Source organism: Doryrhamphus excisus, chromosome 8 (assembly GCF_030265055.1).
Source record: "Doryrhamphus excisus isolate RoL2022-K1 chromosome 8, RoL_Dexc_1.0, whole genome shotgun sequence".
Lineage (NCBI taxonomy): Eukaryota > Metazoa > Chordata > Actinopteri > Syngnathiformes > Syngnathidae > Doryrhamphus > Doryrhamphus excisus.
The window spans coordinates 136,850-149,976 of record NC_080473.1 but is presented as its reverse complement, the minus strand read 5'-3'; the positions used below and the strand labels follow the sequence as shown (position 1 = coordinate 149,976).

The 13,127-nt window shown below is 42.8% G+C and overlaps 2 protein-coding genes across 4 annotated transcripts in view; both read left to right on the top strand.

Moving 5' to 3' along the window:
* Window positions 1-2,797: 2,797 nt before the first annotated feature.
* nars2 (asparaginyl-tRNA synthetase 2, mitochondrial) lies at window positions 2,798-9,474 on the top strand. 2 transcript variants are annotated; one of them, XM_058080209.1, is made up of 15 exons: window positions 2,798-3,114; window positions 4,321-4,430; window positions 4,510-4,630; window positions 4,720-4,860; window positions 4,930-5,010; window positions 5,548-5,636; window positions 5,771-5,903; window positions 6,797-6,895; window positions 6,987-7,024; window positions 7,115-7,181; window positions 7,261-7,398; window positions 8,085-8,182; window positions 8,287-8,313; window positions 8,387-8,536; window positions 9,336-9,474. In XM_058080209.1, the coding sequence occupies exons 1-14, from the start codon at window positions 2,962-2,964 to the stop codon at window positions 8,529-8,531; spliced, it is 1,440 nt and encodes a 479-aa protein (XP_057936192.1). In that variant the 5' UTR covers window positions 2,798-2,961; the 3' UTR covers window positions 8,532-8,536; window positions 9,336-9,474. The 2 variants fall into 2 exon arrangements, with proteins under 2 accessions (XP_057936192.1, XP_057936191.1); XM_058080208.1 differs by lacking the exon at window positions 9,336-9,474 and having other exon boundaries at window positions 8,387-8,587.
* Window positions 9,475-9,530: 56 nt separating this feature from the next.
* Window positions 9,531-13,127, top strand: part of gab2 (GRB2-associated binding protein 2) — a 30,959-nt gene continuing 27,362 nt past the window's right edge. For both annotated transcript variants that reach the window (XM_058080207.1, XM_058080206.1), the window contains exon 1: window positions 9,531-9,674. In XM_058080207.1, the coding sequence (XP_057936190.1) occupies window positions 9,603-9,674 (72 nt within the window). In that variant the 5' untranslated portion in view covers window positions 9,531-9,602. The remainder of the gene's footprint in view (window positions 9,675-13,127) is intronic.

The following is a 13,127-nucleotide window of genomic DNA, read 5'->3' as shown; positions in this document are numbered from 1 at the left end:
TAATATGACCATACAATGACATAATGGGTACCATAGTAACTGTCAATATAGCACATCATGGCTGGTTAATTAATTAGTTAGTTAATCTTTATTTTTTGTATGATTTTTATTTACTTACTTTACATGTTTACTTACTTTATTTACTTTACATATAGTGAGGCATTCAGGGGTCATTTTAAATTCCCTCTTGGGTCAGTAAAGACCTATTTTCTATAAATAAAGACACATGAGACATTCTTGACAAATCCCCTGGGTTAGTGTTCCAGTCCTTTGGTCGATGAATGTTCCGCTCCTCGTTAGATGAAAGCATGTGCATACATAATTGCTCCCCTCCAAGCTGGAGATCATTAATAGCTGCGATGCATCACATTGCTTGGAATGATGATGTGTCCTGACAGCCAGCTCTCTTCTCCCTGGGCCGGGACCAGCAGGCTGCAGAGCTGACAGGGCCCGGCCAGGTGAATGATTGTCCCTGGCATCTTGTTACAAAGCTGGCTTCTTGATGTACGGCACCCAAGGGTGGCCATCCGGCCTTCCAAGCGGGTACTGAATGGGCAGGCTTTTAGTGCAAATGGGCCTCACGCTGGCGGCCAATTTACCATGCGAGGTTCATGATGCCGTTTCAACACTCCTATCTGCACAATGAGATGATAGTGTTTACGTTACAGCGTGACCAGACAGGCTCCTGATGATTGTTTGCACACTAGCGGCCGTTCATCACAGCAGCAAGACAGCCGCCGTTTGGAGCACATTATGGATGGGCTTTGAAGAGGCTTCTGGCAGACCATCCCACCTCAGAAGGGGAAGCAGTTCCCTGTGTGCACGGTGTACTGCTCACCTTAACTTACAACATAACAGGCCGGGAGCAATACTTATCACACCACTGACATCCTGTCTGCACAGGAAGCAGAGTCTCGGACACCAACGGCAGCATGTCCATCACCGTGGATGAGAAAGTCAAAACACTCCTCAGTGGGTGGACTACTTTCACCCTGAATTCCTAACAGGAAAATCCTCCTCAGTTCTTATGTGACGTGACCACACGTGTCTTCGACTTTTCAGAAAAACGTCTGGTGTGTGGGAGCTAACCATACACGGGACACACCTCTTTCCCTAAAAAAACTCCAAAAACGGCAACAATGATGTACTTCCGTATATAAACCAGGGGTTCACCAGTTATTGTGTTTCCATATAAATGTTTCCACATCCCCCTGATTGGAAATATGACGGAGAAAGTGAGGTATATTCCCTGGTAAGTAGAAATAAATGAATGAAAGGATGTTGTCCCATTGAGTGCAGTAAAAAGCTGAATCAGATGTTCATAATGTATCTACGTACAGTACATTAGCCCTTTGCAGTCAAAATAATGTGGTTGTGTGACTTTTGGTTTTCACAGCTTTAAATATGAGTGGTTGACCTCATTAAACATTTTTGATGCCTTTCTATGAAATGTTCTCAGCCTTTATGAAAACATTCAGCCATATCATAAATCAATGTCTATGTAGGATAGGCGCTGATTGAGTTAATCATATAAACCAATGCAGATAACCAACGGTTTCTCTTTATTAGTATATCTTAATCAAATTATATTCATGTTGTCCAATCTTTAGCGTCCTGATCATACAATATGTAATATTAATAATAGCGGTAAATTAGTAGCAGTACTAATAATAGTAATAACAATAATAACAACTAAGAATACAATAATTTTATTGAATTACACTTTATTATTATATATTATTATTGCCGTATATTTATGTATATGTGGCAGTGGTAGGGAGTGAAAGAATACTGGCTTACACCAGAGATTCGAGGACCAGACAACGCCACCCTGGGAATTTCACCCAGAGAGTCAATTTCTTTTTCTTTTCCCTCTTAAGGCATACACAGGTTCATTATACTCATGAGGCTGGAGACATGGTTCACATTATAAAAAAATAGATTTTATTAACAAGTCCTTTTAAAATACCACACACAAGAAGGGGAAGAGGGAAACCTAATCAGGTGCTGAGGCTTACCAGGTGGACAATGGGCTAGTGAAGGGGGGAGGGATCCACCCAAAACAACTCAAAAAGCACCCAGTCACACGTGACACACTCACACAGGGTTGTGCAAAGAAAACCAATCCCAGGGGAGCACCGCACACGGGAGGGGATACCGCCACCCAGACCAGCACCACCACCGATCCTCAGCAACTGAAAAGGGAATAAAACAATTAGTGGGGTCAAAAACAAAATAATAAAGCAATTAAACAAAAGTAACAAAATTGTACTAACTAAATTGAAGGTAGAGCCACTAAACACAAAACAAACAAGCAAAACAACATGATAAACAAAAGAAGAACTACAAGGAAAATCCACCCAATTCCCAAAATCAAATAAAGCAACTAGACTAGAAAATATAAGTCAAAATAACCCTAAAACAAAAAAAAGGTAAACCTATAGAAATAATCTAAACAAAAGCAAAAGAAAAACCTATACAATTGTAACTAAACAAAAAGGGACCTACAACCCCACCATTAAAACACACACATAAAAGCGGAACTCTAAAATAATAATAGAAATTGCACGTAGTGTCTGTCAGGAGAGGCCGAGCGGCCTCTCCTATATATATATATATATATATATATATACACACACACACACACACAGTTATGTGAACAAATAGTTTTCCTGTTTATTTGGTCAATTTAAAGGAAAACTACAACTCCCGTGAGCAGCCAAAGTGGCTGTGAAAGCTCAGCAGTGATTGGCTTATCATCGCCCATGTGAGCAAAACGGACCAATGGAGGCAGGCATAACCAGGAAGTAAATACAGCCGGGCAAGTATCACAAACGTGAATGTCAACTGAGAGAAGACTGACACGGTAGACGCATAAATTGCAGTTAAACCTGTTTTATGTCTCTACAAGTTAGCACCACTTGTACATTTTAAAGATTTAGGCGTCGGGATGTTATTAAGATGCTCCGGGCTGCGGCAAAATCGCTTTTTGTCACCGCTGTGTCCAGAAGAACGCTGTTAACTCTCAGGCAATTCTCAAAGAAGACTCCACGGAAGCTCAGAGTTTCTGAGGCAATTTCAGGCTCTGTGCTGGGAGCCGATATCCAAGTATTAGTAAGTAAATATCCCAACATCAACACCAACATTATCTATGGCGAATGCTTCAAGTTAGCTGCAACGCGTACAATCTTTATTTATTTTTTGTTAGCACAGTTTTCCCTTTTTAATTGTGTTTTCAAATGTTAGCACAATCCCGCTAAACATTATTGCTGTGTTTCATGTGACATAACATCCGGTTACAGGCCCCGCCTATTCGCCAAAAATTGGTTGTTAGTGTTACATAGCAAACACAACTCTTTCCAGCTGTGGCAACACAGACAAACAGCTGGAACCCAGTTTTTATCTAAACGAGCTGTCTTCTGTGCAACCTGGCTTGTATTGATCTCAATAAGAAGCCGATACAGGATTAATGCTTAAATCTGGCCCAAAATTGGTTATGAAGCTCAAACAGTGCAGTGAAACGGTGAAGGACATATACAAGAACGTATTCGTGCACACTGATTGGGTGTAAGAAGGCAATTTGACAAGTTAGGAGTATTATACTCATGATGCCTAATCCTGAGATAAGCCTTCACTGCTTTTTCCATCGTAATACATACAATACATAATAATATCATTTAACCAGCATGTTACTTGGGATAACTTTTGCCTTCATTGTTGTCTTGTACAGCTGGGATAGGCTCCAGCATGCCTGCGACCCACATGAGGATAAGTGGTACAGAAAATGGATGGATGGAATTTGTCTTGTAAATGTTCTTGAGGGGGCGGCATGGCGATCGAGTGGTTAGCGCGCAGACCTCACAGACCCCAGGGTTCAATTCCACTCTCGGCCATCTCTGTGCGGAGTTTGTATGTTCTCCCCGTGCATGCGTGGGTTTTCTCCGGGTACTCCGGTTTCCTCCCACATTCCAAAAACATGCTAGGTTAATTGGCCACTCCAAATTGTCCATAGGTATGAATGTGAGTGTGAATGGTTGTTTGTCTATATGTGCCCTGTGATTGGCTGGCGACCAGTCCAGGGTGTACCCCGCCTCTCGCCCGAAGACAGCTGGGATAGGCTCCAGCACCCCCGCAACCCTTGTGAGGAAAAAGCGGTAGAAAATGAATGAATGAATGAATGAATGTTCTTGAGGTCTCGAGAGAGTCAAAATTTCCGATTCATCCTGAATGCCCCACAGCCATCTTGCTGGTTGCAATGCTTTTGACTGATGCTGCCATCAACACTTTTGAGGAAAAATACAAGAAATTATTATTTTACAGGGCTGGGTTCGTTCTGTCAGATCGCAGAAGGCAAATTTGTTCCTGGATGTGAACGATGGAAGCTCCCTGCAGTCATTGCAGATAGTCGCCAGTCCAGAGCTGAATGACCCGTAAGAACTTATGAGAACTAATAAGAAATATATTTACTGTTGGAAGCATGTGTTATGCACATTCCTGTCTGGAATGCAGATTGCTTACATTTGGGAGTGCCGTGGAAGTGAGAGGAACACTAAAGAAAAGTCAGCACCAAAAGCAGCCGGTAGAGCTGGAAGCAGAGCACATTCACATCATTGGAGAATGTAACCCTGTGGTGAGGACACCCCTGTGCTTACACATTATGTAGTCCCAACTATGAGACCCCCACCCACAGGAACTTGTCACGCCTTACTCCCATTTCAGGATTTCCCGTTTAAAATCAAAGAGCGACACAAGCTGGAGTACATCCGCCAGTTCCCGCATCTTCGCAGCAGAACCAACGCCTTCAGCGCCTTGTTGAGGATACGAAGCGAGGCCACCTCAGCTGTTCACTCGTATTTCAAGGTGAGCCCAGTCCCAATCCCATCACGCCGCAGAGTGACACTCGCTCTTGCTCTTTTCCCCGTCTACTAGGAGAATGGCTTTTTGCACATCCACACGCCCATCATCACTTCCAACGACTGTGAAGGTGCAGGCGAGCTCTTCCAGGTTGAGGTGAGAGTTGATTACTGCACTCAGGCAGTTAAACTGTAATAAGAATATTTCCTTCATGTAAGATTTTTTTCTTTGTAAGTGGAATATTTATGTGGTTATGACATAGAAAACCTGTTTACAATTTTCCAAATATATTTTTTAACATTATTAGAGACCTCTTGACATGAAATAACACCCCTATAGTCACCTTAACACCCTTATTACACAATATAGTGGACATAAGAAGAGGAAATACAACATTTAAGACAGTTGACCTTGTGGCTGGTGGACAGGAAGTGATGTCGGGGGTTAGAGTTGAGTTTTGCTTGTTATGGGCTATGGTTGCAATATTAGTTAGCATATGTTAATATGATGATGATGGGTGTGCCTGTTGTGAGACAATAAAAGCCTGTTGTTCCATCAATCAAGTCAGGTACTTGTCGGACTGAACAATTACTGAAAAGCCAAGTGGGTGAGGTGCATCGTGGTGGTCTACAACCATGCTGCTGTTGCGTCTGCTTTGTGTGTGTCTAATGGAAGCTGTTGCTTTTTCTCAAGCCTTCCGACTCAGAGAGTGAGATTCATTTCTTCTCGGTTCCGGCCTACCTAACGGTGTCTGGACAGCTCCACTTGGAGGTCATGTCAGGGTCAGACTTGTTTTTTGTTTTTTTCCTTTTCTTAGTTTGAATTATTTAAAGTTGTTTAATTCAAAATCAAATTAAATTCAAAAAGAAGATCCCACATGCACACGTAAAAATGTCTCTCATAATTACACCCGCAGGTCATTTTCCAGAGTTTACACTTTTGGGCCGACCTTTCGCGCAGAGAACTCGCAGAGCCGGCGCCATCTGGCCGAGTTTTACATGGTGGAGGCGGAGGTGGCCTTCACGGAGTCCATCCAGGACCTGATCAAGGTACAGCAGCGTGATTACACCCACACCCTCAAATGGCAGTGCACACTAACAATAATAAGCAGCAGTTTATATGTTAACATTTAGCATAGAAACCTGATGATCTATCAGGACCCGAAGAAAAATGAACAAACATAGCATCATTTCTGCATTATCGAAATAAAATGCAATACAAAGAACAGACAGAGGAGGGCAGTAATACACAGTTGTTTACTGTCTTCTAATCATTCATTTTCTACACTGCATGCCCTCGCTAAGGTAGTTTTTGGAATGTGGGAGGAAACCAGAGTAACTATTTATTGACTAATTTATTTAACCTTTTTCAACAACCAGCAGAAGATTAACTGAAAACTTCATTGAATGGCAAAGTAGCTGAGAGCACTGTGAAAATTTAAAATATGCAGCCTCCTTTGTTACTTGACCTATTAAGTCTGATAATAGTACTATGTGACTATCGGTACAAAAGTACAACATTTTGTACACATACCTCAGTTTAATCTGATGCCTGTTTTAGAGTACAACTACTACTAATACATGGGAAATGAGTTGTTCAATAATATATGTTTTACTTGAAAAGAACAACAAAATACAAGAAATGAAATATTGTTGTCGAAATGGAGAGTCTAGGTTTAAGGCAGCACAGGTGTATCCAATGATCATGATCAATTCCATGTAGCGGAAACCATGCCAAACCAAACATGTCAAAGAATATTACACAAACAGAATAATAATTTCAAAAGAAAGTGTAGATATAAAGTTTGATCAACATATCAAGACAAGAATGTACAGTCTGGGTTTTGGTTGCTGGCAGACTTTTTTCACGATAACAACGTGCTTGTCCTGGTGCACGGTTAGCGAGTCACACTGCCAATGATTGACGGTGCCATGCTTCTCAGGTCATGGAGGACGTGTTCAGGTGGACCACCGAGCACGTGTTGGACCGCTGTGCTCATGATGTGAATTTGTTTCATAAGCACGTGACAGCGGGTCACAGGGTGAGTCTTTCATTCATTCAAGTCCGCCTGACAAATTATCGTCCAATCGTCTCGCTGTGTTGCTCCCACCGCATCTCCGGCCTGCTGAAAGGACGCCGTGGAGGCCATGCTGAAGGAGCGCTTCCACGTGTAAGTGTGTTTTTTTTCATGTGGGACTTCAACCTCATCAAATCCCAAGTGAAATATTCCAAATGCTAACAGAAGTGCTTCCACTTTCAGGATCACCTACAGCGAGGCCATAAACATCCTGAACCGCAGCTCCCAGACGTTCACCTTCCCAACACACGTGCGTACCTCACCCCCTCGCCGCCTTTGCTGTCGTTCATCCTGAGTGCCTCCTTGACCTTCGCTCTGCTTCTGTCCAGTGGGGCTGCGACCTTCAGACGGAGCATGAGAAGTACCTGGTGAAACATTGTGGCCAGCGTCCCGTCTTCGTCACTGATTACCCCTACCAGCTCAAACCCTTCTACGCCAGAGACAACCAGGACGGCCCTGAGCACACGGTCGCTTCAGTCATTTAGTCTGGGGGTGTCTTTCTTAGTGGCCCATTGCAAAAATAGAATTTAACAGGAAAATAAAGTTAAAATATTTTTAAAAATCAAATAAAAAAATAAATCATAATTTTAATTTAATTTATTTAATTAATTTAATTTTAATTTTAATTTTTTTTAATCTAAGAAGAAAAAGTCAGAACTTTATGAGAATAAGGTTTTACAAAGTTTTTGTCAGGTTTTTAGTGGCAAATTTGAAAAAATAAATTTTTAAATACAAATAACGTCATTTTTGGAAAATTTGGTAATGTTATGAGAATAAATTTAAGATAATATGGGGATAAAGTTGAAATATTAAAAAAAACAGCTGAAATGGGGAAAAAATAGCTGAAAGGAATGAATGAATGAATAAAGTAAAAAATATGAAGAGCAAAAATTTGTATTCTAACAAGAAAAACTTGGTAGTTCTATGAGACCAAAGTCTCATACTTTAAAAAAGTATTTGTAAATGTCGAAAAATGGAAAAGAAGAATAAATAATGATTTTTAAACTTTTTATTGATATGACAAGCTTCTTGACATATACATTATATACAGTATCTCAGCATATTTAGATCAAGGTTGCATCCTTTCATGTTTGACTGCAGTACGTAGCCCTCGCTGTTGCTCCTGTGTTGTGTAATGTTGATGTGTGTTCAGGCCGCCGCTGTGGATCTTCTGGTGCCAGGGGTCGGGGAGCTATGCGGGGGCTCGCTGAGGGAGGAGAGGCTGGACCTGCTGAGAGCTCGCCTGGAGGAGTAAGAACCTGTTTAGGACCACGTTGTATGATGTCCTGAGGCTGGCACATTCAAACAGTATTTTCCTTGGAACTCCTGAATAATTAGAAATTCCATTCTTCCAGGGTGGGATTAGAAGACGCCTACAGCTGGTAAAAACAAGATTTCTCGACACGTCTGAAGAAGCGTATTGACGCAGTCCAATGACATTTTTTTCACTTGCAGGTATTTGGATTTGAGGCGCTTTGGCTCCGTCCCGCATGGTGGATTCGGCATGGGCTTTGAACGATACCTGCAGTGCATTCTGGGAGTGGAGAACATCAAAGATGTGATTCCTTTTCCCAGATGTTCACACTCATGTCTTCTATAGATAAGGTCTTTTTCCTGTGATGCTGTTTCATTAAACCCCCATTTTAAGTCCTACAAGTCGTTTGCTGCTGTCATGTTCATTGATGTGATAGGTAGACGTGGAAGCCTGGTGATGCTGGCTGGTGGTCATGCTAGCTGACTTCTCTGTGGAAATACTTTTATATCATATTCCATTGAGCCACATGACGAGGTGGGTCAGCACTTCCTTATTCAATGTAGCAGCATGAGAGTAGAGTGCATCACGGCGAGGTGCCACGCTGCCCTCTATCCTCTTCATGCGTAATCCTGAGCTTCCATTGTGTCTGGGCAGCACCACGGCATTTGAAAAGTGCAAAATGTTTGCCAGAGACCTCCGTAGCGTCACACCAGCCACTCGGGTCGTGTGCCCGAATACAGTGCACCTTGCTCCTCCCACTCTATACTGTGCTCTCCTGATAGTAGTGAAGTGCTGTAATAATGTCTTATTTCATTAGGACAGCCACAGGGACTCCATGGTGGCCTAAATGTTAGCAGCTTGGGATGACGCTGGTTTGAATCTCCATTTGCACACAATACATTTACATCTAAATTGAAATAAAAAGATATAAAAAAGTTACTGGTATCGATCTGAAAAAAAACATGGCAATGAAAGCATTGCAATTGCGACAAGCCACCACTAGATAGTGCTGTTTCCTAGTCGTTGACTTGTGTTGGCTGTCGAATTATTTAAAAGACGATTGTACTTTTGTGCTTGTATTAATATAAAATGTAAGTTCGTATGCTGTATACATGTTGAGTTGTGGTGTTCTTTTGTTTTTTTTTAAAGGAACTTTGCAGGCAGCTTCCCGACGGTGGGCGTGGTGTAGAGCTGGGAAAACAAGCCACAGACGCCCCGTGACGCTGCCGCGCATCAGTCGAGCTTCCCCCGCGGAGGAGCCAGGGATCGCCCGCTGACGTCTCCGTGAGAACCGTGACTCGTCTTGTCCTCCGTCCCTCCCTCGGGTCCGATGGCGGAGAGCCACGCGCCGACCGGGAGCGTCCTGCTACTGTAAGCCGCCTGTTGGGCCACCAGAAGACGGACTTTGTCGGCAAGATGAGCGGCGGAGAAGTCATCCAGCAAGGCTGGCTGAGGAAGTCCCCGCCGGAGAGGAAGCTGCGGAGATATGTGAGTAGATGTTCACTAACAACCTTATTACGTCCTACATGTACGTGCACTACTTCATACTTCCCCAAAGACTGTTCGGTTAACGATATGTTCATTATTACACTTGTACTTCCCTAACTTTGTGAGTCCAAATATTAGAAAGCATGAAGCGGTGCACTTGGATACCACTGCAAACCACAAACACGATAAGAAAGCCATATTTCTATATTTCTCATGCCTCATATTTCTATGCCACTACATAAAGGTCAGCACATTGTACAAATATATCATTATTGTCAACATAACTCAACTTACTTGGATGATCATGATATCATGCAGGTGTACCTAATGTTATGTACTTTTGGTGGGTGGGGATTTAAAGTGGTAGCAGGTGCACCCCCCCCCCCCCCCCCACTTAAAAACAAACAAACATGTGGACCACTTTCCACATCCCCACAGGAGTAGTGAGGCGTCCAGGTATAAACATGTAAATTTCACACAGGCCACCCAGTATGGATTGGGGGGGGGGGGGGGGGGGTCACATGACAGCGGGCCTGCAGCTGTCTACCATCTTACATGCACGTTATCCCATCACAGTGAGGTCACGTCTGATGGGAGCAGTTTTCCATCCACGTCACAGCAGCGATGGGCAGTGGATGCTGGCGCTGTTGATTTTTTTTGAGGGGGGGGGGCCTTGAGTAGCCTGATAAAGCCTGGGGCGGTGGGGGGCTGCCACTGGCGTAATAGGATTTATGGACACGGCAATGAGACAATCTATAAATACAGCTGCCCATGTTTATGTACGGTGTTGTGTTACCTCTGAGCTGACTTTGCCATGATGTCATCTGTACGCCCCCCCGCCCCACCCCACCACATACACCCTTGTCAACTCATCCTGTGTTGTTCCCCATTGTCTTCCACCGAGCTGGCCAATATTTACACAGACACCACCACCGTTTCACTTCCACTGTCCTTGTAGGAAGACACCCGCTTAGCTCCCCTTTCAAACAACATCATGGATGCATACATGCATACATATACTGTATACATCCATCCATCCATCCATCCATCCATCCATCCAATAAGCCCAGCAGTCAGACATCATCAGGCAGCAAACAGTGTCATGAGACGTCCACAAGGAGCAGACGTGTGGAGGCAATCATCTAACCGCCTGGAATTCTTTCCCCTGGAAAACGTCAGAGCAGGAACAATGGGGGCCATTTAGCCGCCACATGCTGGAATTTGATCAGAATAAGCTTTAAAAAATAGTAAGCACCTATTCTAATGACATAATAGGAGTATTAATTTTTGGGAAAAAATAGGTTGGGGGAAAAGTCCTAATGTGATGGGAATAAAACCATAATATCATATAAATAATATATAATAATAATAATAATAATATAAAAATCGGAAAACTGCTGTAATTTAAATTAATTTAAAAGGGGGCCTATTACTCCAATTTTGTGGTGCAGTGGTAATTTGGTCCAGCGCACCACTGTGCACAATTTGGTAATTTGGTAGACTGTGCTGAGATAGGCGTGGCGGCACACCAGGAGAGAGGTACACATTTTCAGCTTGGCATAGTGACGGTTTTGTGCCAAACCAGTGCGCCAAACGTGCCCTGAAAGATGGCCAGCTCCGACCTGGTCTATTCTTTTTACAGGCCAAGCAAACCCTGTGCAGTGGTAAATTGGCTGACAGGCGCACAGTCAAGCGCTTTTTCTTTTGCTCGTAGGGAATCGGGAACTCCAACCACTTGTGCCTGATGGTGGCATCTTTAGGAATTGTAAACAAATGTGGCTTACTAGCCATTGCTAGCCACATCAACAGAGAACCAGCGCTTGGGCGAGGACAGAGTTTATCTGGCTTACAGCCACACCCATATGAGGAAATTCGCTCCTCTGTGACATCACAAAGGGGCAGTTTCACCTCACCTTCTGGAACCGACCGTTTTGAGCCGTCCCCCCCTTCTTTCAGGGCTCACTTCCAAATGTGCAAAACTCATTATCTGAAACTCTGGCATGGTTTAACACCAGAATACTACATTCTAACTACATTCACAGGTCAGAAAAGTGGAAAAAGCTTTTTGTTCTAATGCACTGTGATTGGCTGGCAACCCAGAACGGGTGTACCCCACCTCTCGCCTGAAATCAGCTGGGATAGGCTCCAGCATATCCCTGCGACCCTAATGAGGCATAGAAAATGGATGGATTGATGATCGATGGATTGATGGATGATTTATGGATGGATGATTTATGGATGGATGCATGCATGGATGATTAATGGATGGATACATGTATGGATGGATGGATGACTAATGAATGCATGTATGGATGGATGGATGACTAATGAATGCATGTATGGATGGATGGATGCTTAATGAATGCATGTATGGATGGATGGATGCTTAATGAATGCATGTATGGATGGATGGATGGATGCTTAATGAATGCATGTATGGATGGATGGATGACTAATGAATGCATGTATGGATGGATGGATGGATGCTTAATGAATGCATGTATGGATGGATGGATGACTAATGAATGCATGTATGGATGGATGGATGGATGCTTAATGAATGCATGTATGGATGGATGGATGACTAATGAATGCATGTATGGATGGATGGATGGATGCTTAATGAATGCATGTATGGATGGATGGATGAATGATTAATCGATGGGTGGATGGAAGATGGATGGTTGGATGGATGCATGGATGGATGTTGGATGGATGAGTGATGGATGCATGGATGGGAATTAATGGATGGATACATGGGTGGATGGATGCAATGATGGATGCATGGATAGATGATTAATGAATGCATGGGTGAATGATTAATGAATGCATGGATGGATGGAGGATTAATGGATGCATGGTATTCAACATGCAGTTTGACTCCCCCAGTTTGCACTTTCCTGCTTTCAGGTTCTGTACAATACAGATGAACGACGAGATCGTCTCACTTTCTCTAGTGTTTATAATCGGGCGGTGTGAAAACAGTTCTGTCCCTTGGAGGGGCATGACGGAAAATAATTGAGAACCATTGTTCTAATGAGACAATTTTGGTAATGGCAATGGTTTAATTTTATTTGAACATTCATCAGGTAGAGTAGAATGCATCATACATATAATTAGTTCACAGTTCCACATGTCCAAAAGGAGTAAGAAGAAGCAGAGCTTATTCAATCCTACCCCTCCATCTGGTACTTTTACTGCCTTCTTGGTATGATTTTTTTTTACACTCACGGAAGTGTAAGGTGACCTAATAGTGATATAGTGACATAATAGTGATGTCTTTACAACCGTAAGATAATAATCATAGATACTATAATCATCAAAATAGTGATATACAACAAAAAATAAACACAGCATGACTCGTTCAAGACTCTTCTTCCTTGTATTTTTCAATTATTGTTAGCTTTCTGCATTATTTTAGCTGTTTTTGAAAAAGAATCACAAGGACAATTT

Excerpts from the sequence above, each read along its gene's own strand:
- nars2 (XM_058080209.1), top strand. The coding sequence starts at position 2,962 with ATGCTCCGGGCTGCGGCAAAATCGCTTTTTGTCACCGCTGTGTCCAGA. Across the intron at positions 5,904-6,796 it reads CCATCCAGGACCTGATCAAG|GTCATGGAGGACGTGTTCAG; the intron begins GTACAGCAGCGT and ends CATGCTTCTCAG. Across the intron at positions 7,025-7,114 it reads CTGAAGGAGCGCTTCCACGT|GATCACCTACAGCGAGGCCA; the intron begins GTAAGTGTGTTT and ends TTCCACTTTCAG.